At 41.7% G+C, this 25,524-nt stretch overlaps 1 protein-coding gene across 1 annotated transcript; it reads right to left on the reverse strand.

The window, feature by feature from the left end:
• Positions 1-6,887: 6,887 nt before the first annotated feature.
• LOC110979651 (uncharacterized) lies at positions 6,888-22,542 on the reverse strand. Its single transcript, XM_022235657.2, has 4 exons — positions 22,037-22,542; positions 9,825-10,460; positions 9,357-9,421; positions 6,888-9,207 (listed from the first exon to the last, which is right to left on the reverse strand). The coding sequence occupies exons 2-4, from the start codon at positions 10,324-10,326 to the stop codon at positions 8,116-8,118; spliced, it is 1,659 nt and encodes a 552-aa protein (XP_022091349.2). The 5' UTR covers positions 10,327-10,460; positions 22,037-22,542; the 3' UTR covers positions 6,888-8,115.
• Positions 22,543-25,524: the final 2,982 nt, after the last annotated feature.

Genomic DNA, 25,524 nt, shown 5'->3' on the forward strand with positions numbered 1-25,524 from the left:
GCCCAAGACGTCAGTGATCGATAGTTATTTTATTTCTGTTGAAGAGCGCCTTCTCACATGTAGTTTTTACCCACTCTCACTAACGTTTTGGGAATCTTGCAGGAATGGGGGTGCAGCAGTTGTATGCAAATGACCGATCTTCTTAAATATTTATAACCTTGGTATTGTAATTATGTACATGTACTTCGATGTTCGAACAACATGGCGGCTTCATGTAGCAAGTCACGGACGTATATAAAAAATGGACTTGCAACGCCTTTGTATGAAATAAAAGCCAACCAGGGGACATTTTACCGAGCCGAATACAAATGTGCGGGTTGGCTCGCTTCTATCTAGTGACGCCAGGGAGAGCAAAGGTGGGCATTGCCGGGCAAGCTTCAAGTTTGTATTCGGCTCGGTAAAATGGCCGCTAGTGGATTCAAAGATCTCTATAAGCTAATTAAGGGCATTGCCAGTCCAGATTTGTTTTTAAATACGTCGTGGAGCAAGTACCCTGTCGATAGTGTCTGGTTTGTGGGAAGGGATTAGTGACATGGAAGACATATTTCCACTCCATGGACATGAAATTGCCACTCTTCTAAAACATATCGTCGGGGACTATAGTTGTGCCGTATCGCATAATGTTTGCGATATCTGTGGCAGAAAAACTGGGAAAACAAATCGTTTTCTGACACTGCACAAGAAATACTTTCTGGGTTTTTTTGTAACTCACAATGAGCATGCTGCCTGAGGTCAAATTACTCACACAAGCGGCTTATAAACCTACACGTGCAGAAAGAAAACGACAACCAACTTGCAGTCCGGGTACTACAAATGGTCTCTAAGGACGATTTAGTTAGCTGGAGAGGGCATACTGACTGTACAATGTTATGGTCACCAAGAACAGCACCCTCTGTCATAACCTCAGGCTAGGCCTAACCTAGTCTGAGTATCACCCGTTCTACTCCGTGCTAACTATGCACGAACGTCTGTGTGGTCGTGTCTGTGTTGACGCATGGTTGACGGGACTGCAGACAGCCATGATGCATGGCGTATTATGGTGTATTATTGAGGTCTTCGAAATTTATTATGCATGCAATTTGGCGAGTGCTGATTGGTTCCCTTGAAAAACCGGGGGGGGGGGAATAAAGAACAAGTTCAAACGCTGCTGCATGATTCCAAAGACGTTAGTGCGAGCTGGTGCACAGTCTAATTATGATTCGTTAGGGGGCGCACTATTCACGGTGTCCACTTTCAAGCACTAACGTCTTGAAACCAAGACTAGCCGCTGCAAGCGTGCGGTTCGTCGTGCAAGCGTGCAGTTCTTTGTGCGTTGGTTTGGTGTTTAAACTAGTCTCCTCCAGCTCCTCGCTCTTGAGCAATTATCCATTTTGCCGCGGGCGCCCTTATCAAAGGTAAGCAAGCAGGTTGCACTCAATCGTTCATCTCCGCTAATTATGTATATTACATGGAGATCAATGGTCATGATTGTCGCACTATCCGGTTCGTAAGTGTGACGTCACTTCAGTTTAAACCACGCCCACTGCAAATGCATGCACTGGGGCTGAGTTCGGGCGGCTTGTTCTCGTTTTTTTCACGAACAGCTCGATTTGTTGTTCGTGGGTCGGTCGCTCGAACGCCGGGAATGTACAACCGGTTATTAGCGCTAGTAGTTATTTGTGCCAAGCAACATGCAAGATTAAGATGGCAGTGTCCTTGTACATTCTTCGAGAGTTAATGTTGGATAACTGGGCTAACCTCTTTTCCATTTAAAAAATTCATTTCTGTCATGGAAAATTATTAATGTTAATTTTGCAAACTGTCCATTGTCTTCGGCTTTGTAAAGCCATATTGGTACTTTCTGCGGCTGTTCAAAAATCAAATCACACGAGTTTTACCGTGTGTTCGTGTAAAATCATGACGAGGAGGTGGTGTGTGATTCTGTTACGAGAACAGTGTTCTGGGGTCGTGTTCCCGCCGTTCGAGCGCGAGAACACGAAACCCCTGTCAAGACCGGACTGCCCGAACTCGACCATAAAGTTGCATGCATTGATCGTCGTTTACATGGAACCATGTGAAGCAACTTCCTATGGGATGTCAGACAACTCGACCGGTTGCCAACTCGACTTCGGGCAACTCGACCGTTGAGACAGCTCGACCGTTGGGACAACTCGACCGTTTGCCAAGTCGTCTGTTAGGACAACTCGACTTTGGCATCGAGACAACTCGACCGTTGAGATGTCTCCACATAATAATATTCAAAACAGTGGGTAGGTCATCGCAGGTACAAGCTTCTTTGCTTTTGACACTGTGTGTGTCCTGCGGGACATTGCGTTTCGGACAATTCTGCATCGCATGGGTGCTATGATGTATTCTGACGAGGGCTCACGCGTCGACGAACGGCGGTGCTGCGGCGCGGCAGCCTCTAGCTTTGGTACTCGCGGCCCGCTTGGTCCAACATCTGCCCAATTTCTGGACGCCGGGGCGATTTTCATTTTCGACTAAATCTCATGTAAAGGCCATGAATGCACTAAGTTTCAAAACTGTGTAGGCCTACTGTGAAGCCTACTGTGAATCTGAAGTATTTTCTACCAATAGTTTTGGCATTGAGGGTTCCTCCATCATGTCCAGGGCTCAAGAAAATACATACAATTTAAATGTACATGGTGAAAAGCGCTTGATCATTGATGGTACAGGCATGGCAGTTATGTAAGTAGCATGATTTGATAACCTTTTGTTTGAGAGTACTGGCATTTTAATCAAAATTGCTTAGAGAAATGAAATCCTTTTCAGCTTAGAGAAATAAGTCTGTTTTTTTTCTGAGCGACCTTGATACTATCCCAATGCCCCTGATTTTAATTCCATTGAAAACTAAAGCAGATTGGAACAAAAATTGTTTCATCTCACAAAACTGACATCACATGATTTATTACTCTTCCAGTTCACATCAAGTACAGAATAGACATCACAATATGCGACAAGATGAATGGCACCTGAAAAGTTCTCCTTTTTGAGTAAATTTGAAACATTCATTTCTTGAAATTCTTGTGGGGTACCACTTTAGTTCCACACAAGGATCAAAACTGGCCTTGTGGGGGGCACCTTCCATTGTTCCGGTACCCCAAATGGCACCATGTACATACAGTGCGCACACACGCAGACTGGTTCCCGTCCCTGCCCTACGTTCAGCAGGAGACTACGTAGGGAACGGGAACCAGTCTAGTGTGCGAATTCCGCTCCTCACAACCTCATCTCCATGGTGTCAAGCAGCATGGCTACTCTGGATTGGCAATAGAGTAACAACTTGGGACAAGGTTGCATCATGCTGCATTGACAAAGCTTTATTACTGCATCGATTTCATTATTTATTGCAAAAAATGTGAACATTACTGTGTTGTATTTATATCAGTGGTTGAAGATTTGACTCGAGCGGAGGTAATAATTGTCTTTTGCAACCGCGTGCATGCGTGGAAGCTAAATGCGCATATTGTTAATTTCTTTCTGGTAGACGTAGCATCAACAAATCCCTCTGGAACCCGCCGCGTAAATGTGTACTCTGTGTCATGTAATCTTTACGGAACAAGTCTGGAGTTGTATCCTTATAACTTTTATTGTACAGTAAAGACCCAAAACGTATGTCATCACCAGACTAATGAAACCCTGTTTTTTTGCGTATACCCAGCAAGAAATGAGACCGAGGGGTACCCCCCCCCAACATGTCCAATCCCTATACACATTCCAGAGTATTGTTACTTAACACATCCCCCCAAGATGTCTGAAAGGAATTCCCCAGATTCCTGCGAGACAATGACCAACACAAAGCAGGGGGGGTTCTCTCCGTCTCATACCTTGCTGCATATGTTTTTGCGCATCTGCGCTCCACCATCGTTACATGGAAATTTAGCAGCTGAGAAACAACAATGGCGTCTGTGAGTACAAGTAATGTGAGATTTCTGTTTGAATATTTATGAGATGTAGTAAAACAAATACAGCATGGTTTATTTCGGGAAAATAGTGGGAATTACTGGTCCCTTAGTGTAGGTCAGTTTGACTACCTCCCTCCGCTTCGTGTCGGGAGGTAGGCCTACTCAAGCTGATGACCTACACCTCGGGACCAGTAATTCCCTCTACGTCCCTTCAAACCATGCTGTATTTGTATTGCTCCCTGGGAGATTTTGACGACGTGTGTTATGTTAATGGTGTGGATTTTGGTGTGAAATGCATGAACGAATCGCTTACACAACGCACCATAAAGCGTACATAGGCCTGTGGGAAGGCGCCTCAAGTGTGCGCCGCGTGCAACCCCTTGACAATCGTCCTTTTTTAAATATCCAAAATAGTACCAGGGGTGAGATCCAAATACATGTCTGTCGTTGGATCGCGCAAGGCATGGTGGGAACCAACATGGTGCGGCAAGATCGTATCCATGGGAACGAGGTTGCAAGCCATCATCATCATTATCAGGGTGCACCACTACAAATAAATTCCCGTAGACAGCAGTGATAAATCCCCATACTTTACAAATATTTGAAAAATACTTACAGCTCTCACAGGTGTTCAGGCTGCACAGAAAAATGATGTTCCACATGTCCTCTTTCATTTTCCTTTAAATTTTTAGTGGGTTGACCTATAAATTTTTGAGAAATTCCCACCCAAAGCAGACCACCCCTAAAACGAAGAAAATTTCACTGCCCGGGAAAGTAGCCATTTTGAAAATGCATCCCTTTGCAAAATGGCTCAAATAGTGCCACTTTCGGACCCGATTGCATCCAAATTGCTCAGAATTGGAAGCCAAGAGGTTCAGTCTCATATTTCTTCAATTCTCCAGTTTCATGCTTCTCAGGACCCTCTAATAGAGAATATTTCGAGTGTATAACTTTTATTAATGAGCTCGGCGGACATATATGTGGCCTAAATACAAGGGTGCACCCATAATCACTGGACGCATGTGCTGGCAGCCCGAGCAAAAGACGCATGGGGATGCGTTGAGCGATTCGAAACCCCGTTCTCCTGGGGCTGTTGATTACGAACACCGTAGTTCGAATGGACTGCGGCTACGCTAAAATTCAAGATAGCAGTCGCCATTTTAACACTAAATGAAAAGATGACATGATATTCACGATCTTACAATAAATGAAATCCCCAAATATCCGTATAACATGGTCAAGGGATATGCATGTATATGCCTTTGGTTATAGTTTCCTTGTCGTGAGTGCTTCCTATTTTATGCAACAAAATTTACGTTAAGTTGCGGTATGTGCCTATGTCCGCCATCTTTGTTCCTGACGTTCTCCCCCACTTCAGTAGGGAGTGAGAATCCTGTTCGCAAACAGTGTTCTCGTCATTTGAAACCCCGCTCTTGTGTTTGTCAAACACGAGAACGGGGTTGCAAATACGTCTGTTGAGTTCCCATCTGTGCTAATGACTGTTGATGATACTTAAAAAATACACCCTCTCTCTCACCAACTGATTCTCTATGTTGATTGACCGAGAGCCAGGAACATGGCATTGGGTATGCATAACCACCAGCATTGTGCAAACGCAAACATTTTGAAGGGGTAGTTTAGAACGGTGCTGGTAACTAATTTGTACATGTAATCACTTATCGCTTAAGTCAAGCAGAACCTGTTGGAAAGGTACTGTGAAACGAATAGTGAATACTTAATTATCTAGTGGTGTAGTAAACTTGCGTCCAGTGGTGGTCCGTGGAGAATTCTATTTTCCAAACGTCAAGCCATATAAGACTTGCCACAAATCAGTTATGCCGGGTTTCTTCGGTTTGCCGTTATAAGTTTCTATTTAAATGGAAAGTTAAAGTCAGAGGGCAACCTGGGCTACTGACGTCCATGAACCTGGCGATGGCAGACGCTGAAATAACGCTGCCTAAAATGTGGCATTTAAGCACCGACAGATCGTGTAAACTAATCTCATTCATCACACAATAGAGCCAGAATGTTGACCTGTGATGGCGTGCTTCCGGGACCCTTGGACAGGGAAAATAACGTGCACAAATTTTGGAATTTATAATATTTTTTCGCTCATTTACTTCGTAACAAATCCAACTCGAAAAAAAGGACTTTGGAAAATATTTGCGAATACATGTATATTATTTATAGAAACTGACAAATTACCTCACCTAAAAGAGAAATATCCTGCCAAAACTTGACCTTCATTCCCCAAAATCTAAGATACATGAAGAACAGGGCAATGCAGCTGTCTCGTACTCAGATGAACATTTACGGTTTGAAATTTTATGGTGGTCTGTCGGTTTAAGTCAAAATACAGTACAGCTTTTTTAATTTATAAGGTAATAAACGAAGTACATGTAGTAATCTACTTTTACGAAAGATTCCAATATTTATCTAACCTTTGATGACAAGAACTCCGTCATGGCAACTCAACGGAATCTGAAACCATCAACTACAGGTAGGTAAATCTTCGCAACGTTGTTCAATCTCGTTTTCAGGTTCACACGGGGAGTGAAAGCAATCGTACATGAACATGGAGACCTAGGTACGATACCGCCGAAAGTGCAAGGTCGTTAATGAAATTCGTTTTTTACCAATCTCCAGGTGATTTTTCCTAAATATTGCTTGAGGAAAACAAAGGTTAATTTCCAACATGAGTTTTTCATGGAGTGGTTTCAGTTAGGAATCGTTCTTCCAAAACTTATCGTACATGATAGGACAACCCCATGTAAAATCCCCATAGGCAGTTAGGCAGACCGCGCTGCGTGACCTCTTACTTTCAGGACTTCTGTTCTCAACAATTTCCATGACATCTGGAGCCCCTGTACACTTTTCTGCGTGTTTTCCAGGGGCTGTCAGCACTTTTCCGTCCTGCTTCACATCACGTCCAAATTCGTTACCACAAACATATGCACATAATGAATACAGTTGGAAAATCACTTCAGTGTTGGTTGAATATGCTGAATATCTCTTTATTACATGCGCCCCTGCTGCAAATACATATACATGTACATGCAATGAGCGTGCGATTTGTACACCTTCCCTCTACATTAATTCAATGCAACTGAAAACTTTATCTTTAGAGACCTATTGGCCAAATCATTTCAATATTGGAAGTGTAACGGTAACTGGTCAAGCATTTAAATACGATTAATTATTAACCAGCCGTTTTACAATCATGATGATCATGCGTCCCGACAAATCTCACGCACAGCGGCTCAGTAGGCAATAAACTGCATACGTGAAGTTATTCCGTTTTTTCGTCAATGGGAACAAACTTCCATCTGAAACATTCTTCGATCATGGAAGTTCTACCTTTGTAAGGTATAGTACACTTTATTGCGCAAAACAAAACAAAACAAAAAAATCCAACAACAACAAACAAACAAAACAAAACCAACAGCGTTTTGGAGAAACGATCTTATCACGCACAATATCAAAACACAATTTACATAAAAAATTATATTCCATTGTATAAATAAATATTTTCGTACATCGCGATATCGAACAAAGCTGCCATCACGAAGAAATTTTTGATCAAAAAAGTACAATAAGTGAAATAACAAATCATTGGAAGTGAAAAAAAACCTGTGGAAACAAGAGGTCGGTTATCAACGTCTACAATCAGAAGAGCTTTGGGCCTCTCAGGTGGCCATATGCAAGATCTAATAGAACTTAAGTGCGAGATTTGTTACACTGTACGTTACATATAATGAGCCAAAACACACAAGCCGAGTGTAGATGGTGGTACGAAGAGACCAATCGTTAAAAGCTCTTGACTCCACAGCGTTTCGTGATTTATCATAATGACCCTAACAATAACTTGATGATTTTTAGAAAATGAGTACATGTACATGTAGTTAGCTACCCTACTTCTCCTCAGAATGAGGAATTTGGCGAGGCAACGTGTTTTTTTCCTAAAGACCACAAAATGATGTTAGTGATAACTATCTAGAGAAGTTTTGGCAATCATAAAAGCAAAGGGAATAAAAACGATAAACGTTGACGGTGTAAGTCACCACTGACAGAGTCACGTCTGAATCACAGATTTCAGATGAAAATAAATTGTCTCGGCATCAAAACCTTTCACTTTGAGCGAAAAGCAGATGTTATTTCGGACAGACAGCATGGTTGACGGTGTCAACCAAAGTACAAGTGGATGGAAGATTCACGTAGAACTGCCACTGTTCTGGACCACGCTTGACGACTGCGCGTTACCACTATCCGGGCTGATTGTTTCGCCTGAGCTCGTACGTTTGACACCCATTCTTCGGGAGTGCTGGAGGTTTATGTTGGATGGACTGTGGTAGGACATGCCGTCTTGTCGGTTCAAAACTTCCCGCAAGTTCTTTAGAATCCCCTGGGCGGCAACTGAGTCAAACGAGGACGCGGGCGGTTGGCTGACAGACATTGTGTGGATGGCATTGTAGAGAACTTCCGTCTGTTGACGCAGAGACTTCAGCTGTTGGTTCATGAGACTACTCTGCTGCATCAGGGAGGCCGTCTGCAAGGTGAGCTCCAGGAGTCCACAGTGACGAAGCAGTACAAATGTGCGGTTGAAGCGGCGTCGCTTCCGCTCCGACTCGTCGGTGCTGGCGGAGTCACTTGAGTAACTCTGTGGCACCTTCTGACGATGAGGAAAGTGGTGCTGGTGAGGCGAGTTGGAGCCTTCCTCGCTCAGTTCTTCACTTTTGTTGGAATTTCTGATCTCGTGATAGTGCGAACTCACTGATTTGGCCGGCAAGTTCTTCTTCTCTTTGTGTGCAACTTGATGACGCGTGTCCACCCCCGATGATGACGACAAGCTACAGTTGCTCTGAGATTGCACGGACTGGCCGCTCGTGTTGGCCGTGGCTATGCCAGTGTCGGTACCATTCGACGTGAAGTTCTGTGTTTTCAATTCGTAGGCTTTCTTCTCTTGGTGGGCGTGGACCATGGTCACTGAGCCACTGCTGATGGAGGCTCCCGAGTCGGTGACGGTCGGTTCGGCCGTAGCTCTGCCGAGCAACTTGTTCCGCATGATGGACAGAGCTTTGGCTGATTTGCCCCTGGACAGCTGGGAGCTGGATCCTGAATCGGACTGACTGCTGCTACCCTTGCCACACTTCCTGGACCGGATGTGCTCGCGTTTGGGTGCATCATGGAGCACGCGGTCAAAGTTGGCCATGGACCAAGGTGACGTCTTGTCTTTGTCGCTGCCAGTCTCTACGCTGCTGGATGACGTCTCGTTAGTCTCATTTGAGTACGTATCCTTGGGTGTCTGAGACGGATAAATACAAATAGTGAAAATATGTAAGCAATGACAGTCTACAATGAAGATTACCTAACAGGTGGACAAGATTTCCTGAACTTTAGTTGGTGTATAAAACGACAGTATTCTTTTTGCGGTCTTCCTTACAAGTTACTTACAGTAGAAGACGAGCGATCAGAGAGACTTGACGAGGACAGGGAGTCTGATGAGTATGGACTAACACCTACAGTAAAAATTTCGACCAGAAACAAATGGCAATTAAGTGTTATTTAGGCCATTCCCATCTCATAAAGGAATTTCACACCTGTTGCCCTTCGGTATTTGGTAAACATTTAACAGTTCGCCACTTTTGAAGTTTCATTCCAACTCTGCAACACTGATTGCATCTTACGGAATGAGGGGTTTTGTAGTTACCGTCAACAATGTATGTAAAAGTTACAATTACCCATGCCCCACACAGAAAATTTGACTTTGAAAAAACCCCTCAAAACATTGACAACAAACTTCTGGAGCAGGACACCACAATTAAAAGGCTTGACACGAAAAAATTCTCATGTACAATGGCAGTTCATGGACTCTGCACTAACTATTATTTCAAGGGATTTATGCAACTGTGTGATTCTTACTTCTTGAGTCTGGTAACCCGTCCCGTCTCTGCAGGTGCTTCCTTCTCTCTTGCGACGAGTTTGGATTCAAGATGGCCACCTTCTGGCGACTACCAAGAGGCAGAGTGTCACATCCAGCTTCCATAGCCACTATGGACGGTCCAGGACCACGCTTAATATGCATCCCTTGCTCTACCTCCAGTTCAGGCGAGCTAAGAGAGGATGACACACTTTGCCCGCGGGCGTCATCGTCACTCTCCAATTGGTCCTGCTCGATCAGCAACTGCTCACTGAGGTTCTTCGACCCCATTGGTCCGGAACACCACGATGGCCTCTCGATGGCGTCAACCTCCTTAAGGTCTGGCGAGATGTGGTCGTTTTCGGCCCGGCAGTCACTACCCCAGACCCCGGGAAAAGTTACTACTTCCCCGGGACCTGCGCGGGGGGACAAGATCGCCGGTTTGTGGCATGGCTTACTGTCTGACATACTGGTAGGGCCTGTCGTCTTGGAAACGCTCTCCATCTGTGCCTCTACACTCGAATGGGTTACACTAAACTAGTTTGGGATTGCGGAGATTCCGGTCGACAGACAAAGTCGGCTACCATGGGGGCCAAAGTCGATTTCGAGATTTCGAGAACCATCACCCATGTCTGTATCTGCAGGGAGAATTATGAGTGAATTAGTTCCGAGCAAAACAATTGGTAATACAAATATAAACAGGTATCATTTATTCCAGGAGCCTAACTGGCGCACAGAGAAGGGCAAAGGTGCATTTCCTCGTTATTACAAAGGAACTGAAGCGCCAACACTTCACAGCTATTACCAGAAACTCCCTTAAAAATTCAGCAAATGAACAAAATTTGGACCAGTGCAGTTTCCTTTTTTTCTTCTGGCTAGAGTTTGTGGTTGATTTTTTTCTTGGGGGGGTATTAAAAATGAAATGTTTCCCCTGCTCCAAAACCAAGATACAATGGTTGTGAAGTTCAGCATTGTGATTAAGCCACCTTTAAATGGTCACAAGTAACGGTGGGTGAACAATGGCCAAGATGAACCAGTAGCAGAGGAATGCTTTTTCTGTCACGGTTCAATAAGGTTGCCACTTGAGGTAAGATCGGACTTATAGGCCTCTTTACTGATGACGTCACATTTTACTTCCATCTGCACTTTCCCGTGGAGTCGGGGGGGGGAGATCCACTGAACACCACAGGAAAGGACACAAGTAAACAGAGTATGGCGTCATCATTTCAGAGGTCTGTTGATTCAAAAGCTCTGCATGCAATCCATCGCAGGGCGCATAAAAACACTACATAACTTCAACTACTATATCAATTATCGTTCGTTCAATTGCGATTTTTGAGAGGGACCTGTCTATTAACTACGCACCTTGACAGTAGTGACACAAGCACAAACATTCGAGAGCACGGGCTTTCATAAACCTATGACAAAATGATATCATGTTTTGTTTACGCGTTTTGTTTACGTTTTGTTTCCTATGGCGATTAAGTGGGACTAGATTCGAGTCCTCTTGGGAAAGCGTAGTTACATGTATAGAAAAACGTGATGCGTCATGATGTTTAAGCCTGTTCTGGCATCCGTGGATGTGAAAAATAAGACGTGTCTCCATACCATTTTTTTTGTTTCTGATGTCACATTATTCAAAGACAACTTGAAGGGCTGACATTAATTTCGCAGTGTCATGTCAATGTTCATATACATTATAATATTTTCTGGTTTCTGGCATCTGGCTTCAAAGGAAAACATACAGGATTAATATTTTTCTAATACAGAACGAGACAATTCTAGTGAGCCAGTATTGCTTACACTGACCAAAAACTCTCTGCAGAGAGTTTTTATGGCCCACAACTTAAAGGTTTGTTGAAAAAAGAAGGGCTGGGAAATGAGAGAAAGGCTTTTGACGTTGTCCTTTTGTACCTACATGTAATTCCATCTAAATGGAATTAGGTTCAATGCGTGGATGAATACTCATGCACAATTTAAAGCATGAAAGAATCACAATATACCACTGGTGCGGTACATCACGACTTTTTTCCCCAGATATTACACCGCTAAAAATGTAGACCAATTTTATTTTACTCTCTATGATTATTCTTTTGAGGTACATGTATCATTAGTTTACTCCTTAAATGATTTTAAGATGACTCAAAAGGTTTGCGAAAAATCACTTTGATTTATAACCATTTCCAAGGCTGGTGTCTCAAAATAATGTACCTCAAAATCCACTTTAATATGCCTGTACATGTATGTTTACTAGGGTCTTTTCCATGCAGGTACATATAGGCCTAATTCTATATCCATATCGAGATACACATGTGTCTTAAATTGAATGTCAGATAGTCTCTCTTGACACTTACAGATATGATTCCAAAGGTGCCTCAGTACTTATTTTGTAATTTCCTCAGTAAATCGTCGGTCTTTTCATGAAGGGACGAGTTTTTTATATCACTAGAAAAGATTTTTCGAGAAAATCGCATTTGGAGTTGGTCTCTATTTCAAACGCTTACATCCCCAGTATTTAGCATGCTTTTGACTTAAGTAATGCTACTGCGTGAAAGAGGGGATCTTAAATGACAAAAAACCGCCAAACAATATTTATAAAAGTCAATTAAATTGTTTATTTTGTAAACAAACAAATTAGATTCATGCGACTTTTGTCTATTCGTGAAAACGCAGGATACTTTGCAACAGCGCGTGCCAGGTGCAAAATTATATTTTGTGTACATTTCTAGAGTAAAAGTCGTCTCTTCATGGAAACGGAGAAACGAGTTTGCCCATAAATTTGCCCTTTATTGCTGAGGCTATATCTATGGAAGAAAAATTTGCCTCTTCGTAAAAACACAAATTGCCGTTTAACTTAAATTAGATCATCGTAATTTGGCAGATTTCCATAGATTTTGGAAAAATGAGTACACCAAGTTGTAGGCATCGCATAGCTTATTTAATTTAGCCCCCAAAAACAGAAATTAGAAAATAAATCATGATTTTGGGCCAACGTGAAAACGGTTAACGCGTTCAAAGATTTCTCAAAATAATTTTGAGGCATCTGTTAATGCGATTTATGACAGTACCACGCCATAAATACTGGTTGGGCCTAATAACTGTATGTACATACACCCTGTCCTAGGGTGACATGATCTCCGGAAGACCCTGGGCTGAATCGTATGGTGTTCCATATGTGCCATCCGGCGTCGCATTTTTCAGCCGGCGTTGCATATTTCGACGGGCGTCGCATTTTTCAGCCGGCGTCGCATTTTTCAGCCGGCGTCGCAGTTTTCGACGGCGTCGCATTTTTCGACCGCCGTCGCATTTTTCGACCGGGCGTCGCATTTTTCGATGAAAAATTTTAACTTTGACCTCCACACAGCCCATTTGAGGCCAGTTATTGGACGGAGAGAACCCCGCCTTTGTGTTGGTCATTGTTTAATCAGAATCTCAGAAATTCTTTAAAGACTTCTAGGGGGGGATGTGTTAGGTAACAATAGTCTGGAGTGTGTATACGGATTAGACAGGTAAGGGGAGTACCCCTCCGTCCCATACCAATCCACACGCAGTCCTCAAGACCTTGGGAAGTCATTTCGTTGAGTGATAAACACAAGCCCCCCCCTCCAAATAAAGAGAGATGAATGATCTCAAGCCCATGACCAGACGGCCTCCACCGGGGAATGCCTGAACCACGGACTATTGCCTGAACAACTTCCAATGTGTGAGAAAAAAATCAGTCTTGGCTTCCTCTGGACAGATTTTAATGGTTCAAAAAGTGTTTTTGGAAAAGTTTTCGTGATTTTGTATTGCTGACAACTTCTTTCAACCAAGAAAAAGCAAAATTTCTCTAAGTTATGGTGCCTGACATTTCTTCGCCAAGGGTAGTTACAATTTAAATTATAGACCGTACTGCGATAAACGCTCCCTCGGGAAGCATGTCTTCAAGATGGCAAAAACCATACCAACCTGAGTAAACAATAGGCCTACTATACTGGGTTTCATTTTGTAGCAACTAGTAATCATCAGTAAGGGGACATTTTTCACTCAAAAAGCTTGCAGAAGTGAGAAACCAATTGAGCGAGGTGAACTTCCTCGAGTAATCGGGTTCATTAAAGGGCTGTTAATTTATTTACATACAGTTAATCGACGCATACATGCTAATTTATCCGTTTCCATAATCATTAAAAATATGTACGCACACTTTTAGCATCCACGTCAACAACGTCAGGTCCGGCTGGACCAAGGTTGACCATTGATGATTAATGGCTTATTCACATTGAAAGGCGACGCAAGTTGAAAAATGCGACGCCCGTCGAAAAATGCGACGCCGGCTGAAAACTGCGACGCCGGTTGAAAAATGCGACGCCCGTTGAAAAATGCGACGCCAGTCGCAAAAATGCGACGCCCGTTGAAAAATGCGACGCACGTTGAAAAATGCGACGCCCGTCGAAAAATGCGACTGGCATATATGGAACACCATAGAATTGGCCGCTTTTATAGTGCGAGTACTATTCCGAAAACAACGCTGCAGTCCACCTGACACGTTTACTTTGTGTACGGATGTGTAAGCACACCTTTAGCCTTCAGGAAGACTTCACACAGCTTGGATCCTGAATTTCTGCTAGTCAGAATCACTACTGCTTACATTGTGTCACAGGCAACGGGAGGGAAGAGGTGATTGTGAAACAGCGGAATGCATTTCGCCAACTGGACTCGAACAAGGCCAACATGCAAGACATTACTGCAGAACCCAGGTACATGTACATGTACATGTACTTCGGAGGCAAAGACAGTGTCAATGTCCAGTTGATCACAAGTCACTACTTTGGACATGCACGTCCTTAGTGTAAAGAGTGTTTATAGGAGTGAATATTTTTCTATGTCTTCTTCTCTGTAATGCCAACTTGATAAAATTGAAGGTGTAAGTTTGTTTCTTTCGATGCAGACCTGTGCTTTTGAGCATCATACACTCAGCTTGAAGCAATGAATGCTCAGTAAATAATTTTTCCATATATCTACTTTTCAATACAATATCAAATATTCCACTCCTTAACTATGGAATAGATTGCCAAATTACCAATTTCTCTCAAATTTTTAACTTACACAGGTTATTTTAACAGAAACTTAAATTTTATCTAATGTAACACATTTCTGCGTTCTAGTCTCTAGGGTCCTAGTCTGTTGTTGGATCAAGTATATGTAGCCCTGTCATTCATTGTTTTATTTGACGCTCATTTTGTACATGTGTAATGTTTTCCATGTTTGTACAGTAGTTTGTTTCTTTTGTAATGTTTTGTTTGTTTCTTGCAATGGCATACCTAACACAAGCTTTGCTTTCAACGTTTTGCCACCTCAATTGGCCCATTATTTCATACATTAATGCTTATATTTTGCCATGAGGAAGACATAAATGTAATTGAACAGAATATCCAACCACGGTCTTTCTTCACATGAGGGTGTTTACACAGCTGACACAACATACAGCGCACTAAAAATGACTTGGTTTCGGTTTGGTTTTTGAACTCCCGTATCGATGATCTTTTTAAAGCAACAATGTGTGATCCACATGGTCAAAAAGCCTTAGAGATGTCACAATCGTGCCGGACCTCTATGTGTTGTGGTGGTAATGAGTGCATAGTGTTGTGATGGTAATCTAATTATTCAAGATAAATTAGTCAAGAACACAGCGTCCAGACGTGTGCTTGTACGTGGTTGAAGCTGCCCGTAGGAATAGAGACTTTTCCAGCGTTGACACGATCGTGCTGGACCTGCGTGTATAATGTGTTGTGACGTTAATGATGCATAGTGTTGTGATGGTAATGACCTATTCAAGATACACTAGTCAAGCACGAAGCGTTCGCACGTGCGCTTGCACGTGGTTGGAGCTGCCGTAGGTATTATGCGACCACCGGGGCCAAGGCGGTCCACACGTGGTGGTATTGTCTACATTTAGCAGAATCCAGTCACGTGGGTAAAAAAGGTCTACAGCGATGGACCACGCTTCATGCACAACAGTGTATTGGCCATTTAAAGTGAAAGATAGTTCGAAGATCATTTCTTCGCCGTGAAAATAATTTTTGCTCCTATTTTAGCGCAGCATTACTTCAGGCAGGTGATTCAGGCATGTTTTCATGGCGCTTTCAGCAACTCGGGCTATTTGCACCAATAACTATCTGTTTATTCATAACATTTATTAATCAGCATCACATTACGGTGTTAGGAAGAAGGTCCAGTTTTAAAGGCAGGAGGAAACCGGAGTACCCAGAGAAAACCTGCGAGAGCGAGTATGGACTGGAAACCAAATGCACTTAAAAGCCCGGGCCAAGCTGGGACTCGAACCCAGGCCTCGAACCTGGGCCTCATTGGTGCAAAGCGAGGAAAGATCCAGATGGCAATAAATAATCTGATGGCACTGTACGTATAAGCCCTTTTTAATCTTACGTTCTGTTTTGTTGAGTTCCTTTGTAGAGACTGTACCCTGCCTAGCCTTATTACTTCCTTGTGCGTCAAATGTTTTGCTAATCTGAATAACTACGGTACCCCACACAAGCCTTTTGAAACTTACATGCACGCCCTTTTTCTTTGTACCTCTTAAGTATAGTAACCGTGCCCTGCCTGCTCGATTGCCCTTCCGGGGGGTGATTAGATAGGAATTTTTCCAGAGAAATTTTTTAACACAATGGCTAGATTTTATCTCTTTTTTCCGCCTATCCAAGGGTTCGTTTTTAGAGCTGGAAGGGAGTTTGATATTGAACTCGAAAAGTGCATTAGTTGTATATACTGCCGTTATGGCACTGATTTTTCTATGTTCAGGACATCGTAATTTTTCCAAGAGCGTTCCTTGGCAAATACTACATCCAGGCGGGTATAAATTTAACAGTTCAGTACATGATGTAGAGAGTACACAAGGCCTGGGTGACTGCAGCTTTCCCAGGTTAAAACATTTAACAGTATTCAAAATAATGTTGGTTCATATGATATGGAAATTATTCGGGGCTTTGATTCATTATTTCCTTGCGTTCCTAGTGCATTGTTCATTTCGGTACAAACAGACTTAAATGATCCCCACGTCGTTTTATTGTACAGTGCTAAGTGGGGGTGAGGTGGGGGGAGCAGGTTAGCGTAGCGGTTCTTTCCTCGCTTTGCACCAATGAAGCCCGGGTTCGAGTCCCAGCTTGGCCCAGTTAAGTGCATTTGGTTTTCTTTGGGTACTCCGGTTTCCTATAAAACTGGACTTTCTTCCAAACTCCGTTGATTAATAAAAGTTATTGGCACAAATAGCCTGAGTAGCTGAAAGCGCAATGAAAACAACACAACAGTGCTGAGACGTGACGTACCTTGTAAATAAACCGTATTTCCTTCCGTTCTAATTGTTTTGTTATTCGGAATTACGACGCCGGGTACCATACGTGAATGTACATGCCTGCACCTTTATTCGACAATCTACTTTAGTGTACTGCTATACGGAGTAACCGCACCGTCTTAAGCTGTTTACTTCCTTGCATTCCAAGTTCATATGCAGCAAGGTATGAGACGGAGAGAACACCCCCTGCTTTGTGTTGGTCATTGTCTCGCAGGAATCTGGGGAATTCCTTTCAGACATCTTGGGGGGATGTGTTAAGTAACAATAGTCTGGAATGTGTATACGGATTGGACATGTTGGGGGGGTACCCCTCGGTCTCATTTCTTGCTGGGTATATCCAAGTTGCCCGCTCGCGTATTGTTACCTAATAATGGAATACAAATCAGTTGATCTTTAAACTTGAACCCTTTTTGGGGGAGGGGGGCTACAGTATCTCACAGCCAGTGGCATGAGTTTGTACCGCCAATTCGTAACCGTACGGATCTCTGGAAGTGCCATCCAACTTCTTCAGATACCGAGATAATTTTTCTTATTACATGTAAGTCTACTTAAAAATGTGTTTATAGTCGATTTAACGAGATAAATGATGTAGTCAAGTCGACTTCCAAATTATAGTAAGTCGACTTGGGAGATATTTCATGACATTAGGCCTAAGTCTACTTTCGGAATTCCTTATGTTGACTTGGAGAGATTGTTTATGTAGTTAAGTCGACTCCCTTATTTGGCGAGACGACTTAGCGAGATAACTTTAAGACTGCTTTTGGAATTTGCGATGTCAACTCGGCGAGATAATTTATGTTGTCAAGTCGACTTTACAATTGTGGGAAGACGACTTGGCAAGAAAATTTATGTAGTCAATCCAAATTCCTAGTTCTGGTAGGTCGACTTGAAAAGATAATCTATGTCAGTGAGTCGACTTCCTAATTCTAGTAAGTTGACTTGGCGAGATAATCTATGTCGTCAATCCTGCTTCTAAAACTCACTGTGTGGACTTGGAGATATAAATTATGTTGCAAGTTGACTTCATAATTCTAGTTAGTCAACTTGGCGAGATAATCCATGTCATGAAGTGTACAACATGCAGGCATGAACTGAGTACTCACAAGTGAATGTGACCTGCAGCGTATTTTCTCGCCAAGTCGACTTGCTAGAATTTGGAAATCGGCTTGACATCAAATTTATTTCGACGAGTGGACATAATGAATTCTGAAAGTAGACTTGATGACATGAATTGTATTTCCAAGTCGACTTACAAGAATTAGGAATTCGATTTGAGTATTTAATTTATCTCACCAAGTTGACACAAGCAAAATCCGGAAGTAGACTTGACAACAAAAATTATTTCTCCGAGATGACATACCTAGTTCTGGAAGTAGACTTGATGACATAAATTATCTCGCCAAGTCGATATAGGGAACTCTGGAAGCAGGCTTGATGTCATAAAATATCTCGCGATGTCGACTTACTATACTTAGGAAATCAACGTATATGTAACTACATCATTTATCTCGTTAAATCGACTAAATACGCTTTATAAGTCGATTTACAAAGATAAATTATCTCAATATCTGAACAAGTCGAATGGCACTCACAGAGCGCCGTATAACCGTTTTCAAGGAGAGCCAAAAGTCTATCCGAAGAGTAAAATCCAGGTTCCAAGGAAATCGCATTCAAAGTTGGTCTCTTTAGCAAGTACCGGTAAATATCTAAACGTGAGGTCGTCAGCATAACGGATGTTGACCAGGATATCATCGAAGACTGGCGGCTATTAACAACTTTGTATAAGCATTTCGCCACAAACGACAAAAGCAAGTATTTTCTGTGTAATTCCAAAGTAAACCAATTCAACTGACGCAATCTTTCCAAGCAAGGAATGTCCATTCTGCGTTACTTAAGAACAAGAATCTATGAGAATTAAGCCACTTGATTTGAAGGCGAATTCCTTGGCTGGCGGGGGGGGTATCTGGACCGCTAACTTTGGTAATTGGTTTCCTGAGCTCCGCAAATGCACTCAAGCGGTATAAATGGGGCACAGGTTCACTGGCAGTTTAAAAAAGCAGGTAACTTGAACTTTTTACTGTACATGTACAACCTCTGGAGGATCTAGTTTGTTATGACGTCAAAACGCGATGCATTATCCAATATGAAATGTCAGAAAAGGAATAGATGCCAGCGTGTCAAGTAGACAACATTAACGGTCCTGAACAACATCACTGGAGCGCCCTGTGGACTGAACTACCCCGCGGGTATTTCTTCTATAACATTGTCAATGTCATTATGTGCAATAGCCAAATATTCATGAACTGCCACCATGTGCAGCAAGGCATGAAATGGCACAGACACTCATGGGGGCTTAGGCCAATTAATGAACTAAAGAACCTGCACAATGGGCCAGTATGTGCTGATGACGTCACACTTTGTGAAGTGCACTTAGGGCTTGCAGTCCACTGAGCTCCATGGGAACGTGCACATAGCGTCACAAAGGTCTATTAAAAATTCAAGATTTATTTCCTGGGTTGGTTGTTACTCCAAAAATATTCAGACCGACACTTTCTGGATACATGGTTACACTCATCTCTGAGATTCACCTAACGTGTCAAGTTTATACAATTTTGAATAAAAAATTACATACAAATGTTACAATTCTAATTCGGTCGAGGGATTTTTTTTTTCTCAATATAATCACAGTCCTTGCCGTCACTGGGCCATTGTTAACAATAGTTCGACTAACTTTGATCGACGCATGTTAGTCGACGATGGCTGGACTACATGTATATGCAATGTAGTTCAGTCAAATATTAGCGACCAGCCTATAGCGGTTGGTTGCGTCGTTGGTTGTCATAAACCGTTAATAACAGAACAATGACCAGTTATAAGAAAAATGCCGGAAAAAACAGGACGTCACTCGTAAACGATCGTTTTCACTTTTATTTTTGCTATTTTGTCCTTCCTGCGGCCACTTTTTCTCTCCTGCGGCCTAATGACCTGGCAACGGTTGACTAGGGTTGTTCGTAGTTCAACTTCACAGCACATGCGTTTGACACATCATGAACCAACTACTGGTAAACTAATGGTCCTTAATCGAACTTGCCCACTGACGGACGAAGCCACGAGTCTCATGACTACGTGCAGCTACGCACTCGCGTTGGCACGACTGATAAGGCACAAAAGGACGGCGCAAATTTACAAAAAATTTGAAAGATGCCACACTTCTCTGAAAAGTATATCGTTGTCAGGGTGTCGAGTAGTGCGCCCTCACCACTTCCGTGTTCTCTCTTATCAATAGACGTCACCCTGATATTACTATTACTGAGTATTAGTTCATTTTCATAAATTATTTTGGATAGTCTGGTGCCCCGACTGCCCTTTAAATCAGCGATGTCTAGTTAAAAATATAGGCCTATTCAATTCATGTCCGCGTGATGGGATTAAAAAACGATAGTTTTCAAAATTAATGTAAAAATCTCATCCAGAAAATATCCAGTATCACATTTTCTTTCACATCATAATGAAAATGAAAAAAAGGTTGAATGTTGATTGTTGAAGAAAACTGGAAGCAATACCTTACAGTGAGCGTTAAACGTGTAATACACGTATTAAAAAAATGAAGGGCATGTTTAAATACCTTGCTTTTGCTGTACCGATTAAGGATATTCAGGATATATATAAAAAAATCGCATCGTAGCAGAACACGTTACCGGTGAACCTTATCGAGTTATCATGGTATGGGCCCCGAAAAGTACTTTAAAATGGTCTCTGAGGCTAAGAACGGCTGAACATCAAGAGATGTACTATACATGTATCTGGATAACATCTTATAAAAACAAATTGGTAACAAAATCGCGTAAAAACGATTGTTTTCCCCAAAATAGAAACGTTTCTAGACATGGATTTCATGAGAACGAACTGGAGAATAATTATCATCTCGAACAAACGAACATATATCTCGTAAAAAACGAAGTTGATAAATACATAACTGTATTTCATGAATACGAACTTGGAAAAAATAAACTTCACTTTTTAAAAAATATGGCTCTTCAGGCTTTCGTTCATCAACCTATTACATTTAAACTATACTTTAAAAAGTTTATAAAGGTCAGGCACAAGGGCATATGACCATCTGCTTAACTAGGAGAAAAGGGAAGTACGCCTCATTTTGGAAGATTTTGGCCGAGGCTCCGTTCCCCAAAAAGCTTTAACGAGCCATGCATTGGCCTCGCGACGGGCGGTAAGATCACCCTGAAAAAGCCCCCCCCCCGAAAACTTGAAGTGTAGGAAATAGCAAGTATTAAAACGACTATAAGCACACGTCAAAAAAATTAGGCAAATGTAAAATACATAAAACTTATAATAAAAACAGTTTAAATTAGATTAATACAAAACAGTAAAAATAATAACTCATAAAACTTTCGGTGTCCAAGCTCTAAAAAAAGAATACAAAATTTGCGTCAATCTAAATGGGCCCATGAATCTCGGACAGATTTCAAAATACAATCGACAATTCTTCAGCTGTTTTTTATATTTAGTTAATTGACGTGAAAACATCATAAGTGATATTTGAACTGTTTTCCTCCAATTGTAGCACTGTGATTTTTATCATCCAAAGCGATTCTAGTATTGGGGATCAAAATGTGTTTGTCAGTGGCGCTATTCAGTGGGCCCTCTTGTACACAAAATCAACAACGATGTTGTGAAGCACTATATTATACATAGCAGTCATGATTCATTTTAAAATGTGTGATCTCTGTAGACTTGAAAATACAGTGAATATGAGCGCTGTTCATACCTTTGTGCAACAATATTTTAAAAGCAAAGTAGGAACACAGAAGAAGAACAGAAAACTATACTCGAATTGCGAACAAAAATTACCTCTGTCTGCTAAGCTTGCAGCTGCTGTTCTCACCCCTTAATCGCATAACCTGTCAGCCGTCAGAGAGAATTTTCACGCTCGAAACCAAAAGGCGTTCACCGATGTTTTGCTGAGTAGATGTAACTTAGTACATGCACATGTAGGTCCCAAGAACAGGAAGAACAATATCAGCTCACAAAATACATCAGAAGATGATATCCACGACGGTTTTGAGGATCAAACGTTGGCAGTGATTGAAATTGGACACAAGCACGCAAATTTTGGGAAACGAATCCGTTCGACATCAGACCTGATGAACAATTTCACTTGGGTGTACCACGGGTGTACCACGACCAGTAATGATTCTCATCCAATCCACAGCGCTAGCATCAAGGTTGATTTCGAGTATTGACAACATGTCCACATGCACTGGCACGCCAATTTGTCCTTAACACTACGGGTTCACTGCAGTGTCATTAAGAACCCGTGCAGGTACACGTGAGACACGGGATAGGTTGCAATCGTGTGTTTTGCTCACATGACATACGACGTGACAATCGCTCAACCGCGCTGCACGTGTTCGGCAACGTGAATGCGATGCCGGCCATGTACATGAATCGCGCGTGCTCACAAAGCAAAACAAAGAGGCCGTGGCCTGACTAGACTTGATTCAAGTTCAATAAGTGCTGTAGATGTACACGTACATCGTCGCTTGATGCTTTAGCAAGTCGACACCACAAGAACCTTTCGTACATGTTCATGTACTGTACATGTACAGCGTACACGCATGCAATGCGGTGCTTGAGTTGAAAGACGGTGGAGGATTACTGGAGGCAGACAGATCCCTTTGTCGATGGTTGAACATAAAACATTCAAATTAGCAATGTTTGCAGACAGTTTCATTATCTAGTTTACAGGTTTCTGGTTTTCCCTAGTTTACGTAGGCTGTTTGTGCTTTGTTTAGTTTCTGATAAAATACACTTTTAGATTATCGATTCTATTTTTCTTAAGCGCGACCTTTATTTTTCTTTGTTGTTTACTTTAGTTTTACTTTTTCACTTTTAATGTTTTGTGTTGTTTTGTTTAGACTATCTGTTGGTGTCGTGTCAGATTTGCGAATCGATGGACTCGATCGGATCCAGCCTCGTTTCAATTTGTGACACTTCTTTTATATGAGAAATGAGGGAGTGGACCACATTCTTAATGTATCGGCAAATGTAATTTAATTCTTGTATAGGAGAAGACGAAATATACATGTAAGGTTGGTCTTTGACAATGAGTCATTGATTTAAAGAAATCAAAGAGGATTAATCGAAATCAAGCAAAACAGATAAAAATATTTCCAAAGCACTAATAAGAAGCGAAAAAAGTTCTAATTCAATAAGCTTGACTAGATGTTCTAGGCAAGGACGGTACCGATGTTTCTGAGGCGCTGCTTTATCGTTCCGTCAGACTTTCGCCATATTTGATTTTAAGCGATTCTGAATAAATCCAAGCTTTACAAATCGATAAGTAAAATAAATAAACTACATTTATATCTAGAAGATGAAAAGTTGACTTTTGCGTTAATGGTTAGAGACGTTATATGCTACTGGGCTTTAAACACATCTAGCATGTCTGCAGAAGTTCGAAAATACATCACTTGTTATTTTTGCAGGCAATGGAAAATATGAATAAGACGAAGAAGTAGTAGCCTATTTATAAAGAAGGGATATAAACAAGTAAATAAAGTTTGAGAGTATTTGAATTAAGATTAAAAATAAAATGGATTTAAACGTGACAATTACCTGTGTAGGCCTAGGCGAAGACGAAAAATACACGTAAGCTTGGTCTTTGATAATGAGCGGATGGTTTAATTAAACAAATCACAGAGTTCCAGACGATGAAGGCGCTCAATTAATTTGAATTCAAATAGCCTGAAAAGATCACAGACAAAACAAGTGATAAACCAAAAATGGGAGGGATATGTTTGTACTCGCCACTGGGTTTTGTGCATAAGACACTCATGTACAGCGCTGAAATGCCTCAATAAAAATTTACAACCCTCCAAATCTCCTCCGAATAAACCGAATTTAGTTTTCAACCTCCAGGACCACGCGATTGTACCGGTTTCTGATGCATAGCAATCGCATCTACCTTGCGGCAGCATCCGGCCACTCTTAACCTGCTTATTTGAAACAAACATACACCGGAACTTTCAACAGTTGTTTGTATTGACATTTACAATTGGAAGGTTAGACCTGCCGCTTGAGGTGTTGTAACTGACAAATCTTACATGGTTTCTTTACGGTGGGCCTTGATATAAGGAGCAAATGACGTGCTTCGACAAAACGGTGAAGTGTATACAACCGATGTTTGACATCCCTGGGTCTTTAGGCCAAATTTACCATCAAATTACAGATCTATTGGAATATTGTAGTATTATTTCCTTTTTTTCTAGTTTAAACAAAATAAAAAAACGAGTTAATCGGATTGTGAATGGAGGAGGATGCCAAGCGACAAATATTTGACGTTGGATGTTCTGTTATTATAGTTTCTTAGATATCACCATTGTATGTTCGCATATGACTTTGTATGACAGGAATAGCCTATTTCTTTAATATAGGCGGCGTTCTTCTAAAAGCTGCTTATCAGCCTTGTTTTCATCTCCTTGTGTAATCATGACTTGTCATCTTCTCCTTGCAATTTCGAGTTCCAACCTAGGAACCCTCCAGCCTAGCCAATTTGATCACCCCCAAGGAGTAAGCCTCAAAGAAATTGACCAAACATTTGATTGTTATAGTTTCAGTAGTCTTCAATGTGCGTACATAGGCCGAACGTTTTGTTTTCATGTATGACGCCACCTGCTCATGTTACCAATTAACTGGAGGTCCACAATATCAGGAAATGTTAAGATCCCTTCAAAGGGGTAACCTCAGAAATATCGACCAAACCGCTCACTTTTCCACTTCGACTTATTCTTAGCATACGGGTACCTGTTAATGGTTCTTGCTAAAATGGGGGAACATGCCCCTGTTGTCCTTTAATTAATAACTATATGTCGGCCATGATACAACATCTGACAAAGGGGCTGTCCATAAAGACCGTACATGTACCCGCGAAATGCCGACTTTTCAAACCCCTTGTTCGCATACACATTCCACAGATCTTTTGACTTCTCAGGATACCTTGCTTTAGCATCATCAAATGTCATTGCACATCTATTGTAGTACTGACTACTGTTACACACACGTCGCTTCGAAATTCTGGAAATAAATGACCAAAGGTTTGATATCGGTATTTCTTTATTCACGGCCCTGGAAAACATTAACTCGGCAGTTTAAAAAAAGATGTTTTTGAATAAAACAAGAAGTAACGCCTTTTTTCCATCTTATGCACGAAGTTATTTTACACCTTATGTTTAAAGCGAGGGAAAATAATTATGTTTACTGTTTACCGAAAATGGGACACTTGGGAGACATTCCCTAGGAACGTGCCCAAACTTTACTGTACCATAATTAAATATTCC

The sequence above is a fragment of the Acanthaster planci genome, linkage group LG01, assembly GCF_054643075.1.
Source record: "Acanthaster planci isolate LZ-2023a linkage group LG01, COTS_SCS, whole genome shotgun sequence".
NCBI classification, from domain to species: domain Eukaryota; kingdom Metazoa; phylum Echinodermata; class Asteroidea; order Valvatida; family Acanthasteridae; genus Acanthaster; species Acanthaster planci.

Excerpts from the sequence above, each read along its gene's own strand:
- LOC110979651 (XM_022235657.2), bottom strand. The coding sequence starts at position 10,326 with ATGGAGAGCGTTTCCAAGACGACAGGCCCTACCAGTATGTCAGACAGT. Across the intron at positions 9,422-9,824 it reads CGGGTTACCAGACTCAAGAA|GTGTTAGTCCATACTCATCA; the intron begins GTAAGAATCACA and ends TTTTTACTGTAG. Across the intron at positions 9,208-9,356 it reads CTGATCGCTCGTCTTCTACT|ACACCCAAGGATACGTACTC; the intron begins GTAAGTAACTTG and ends TATCCGTCTCAG.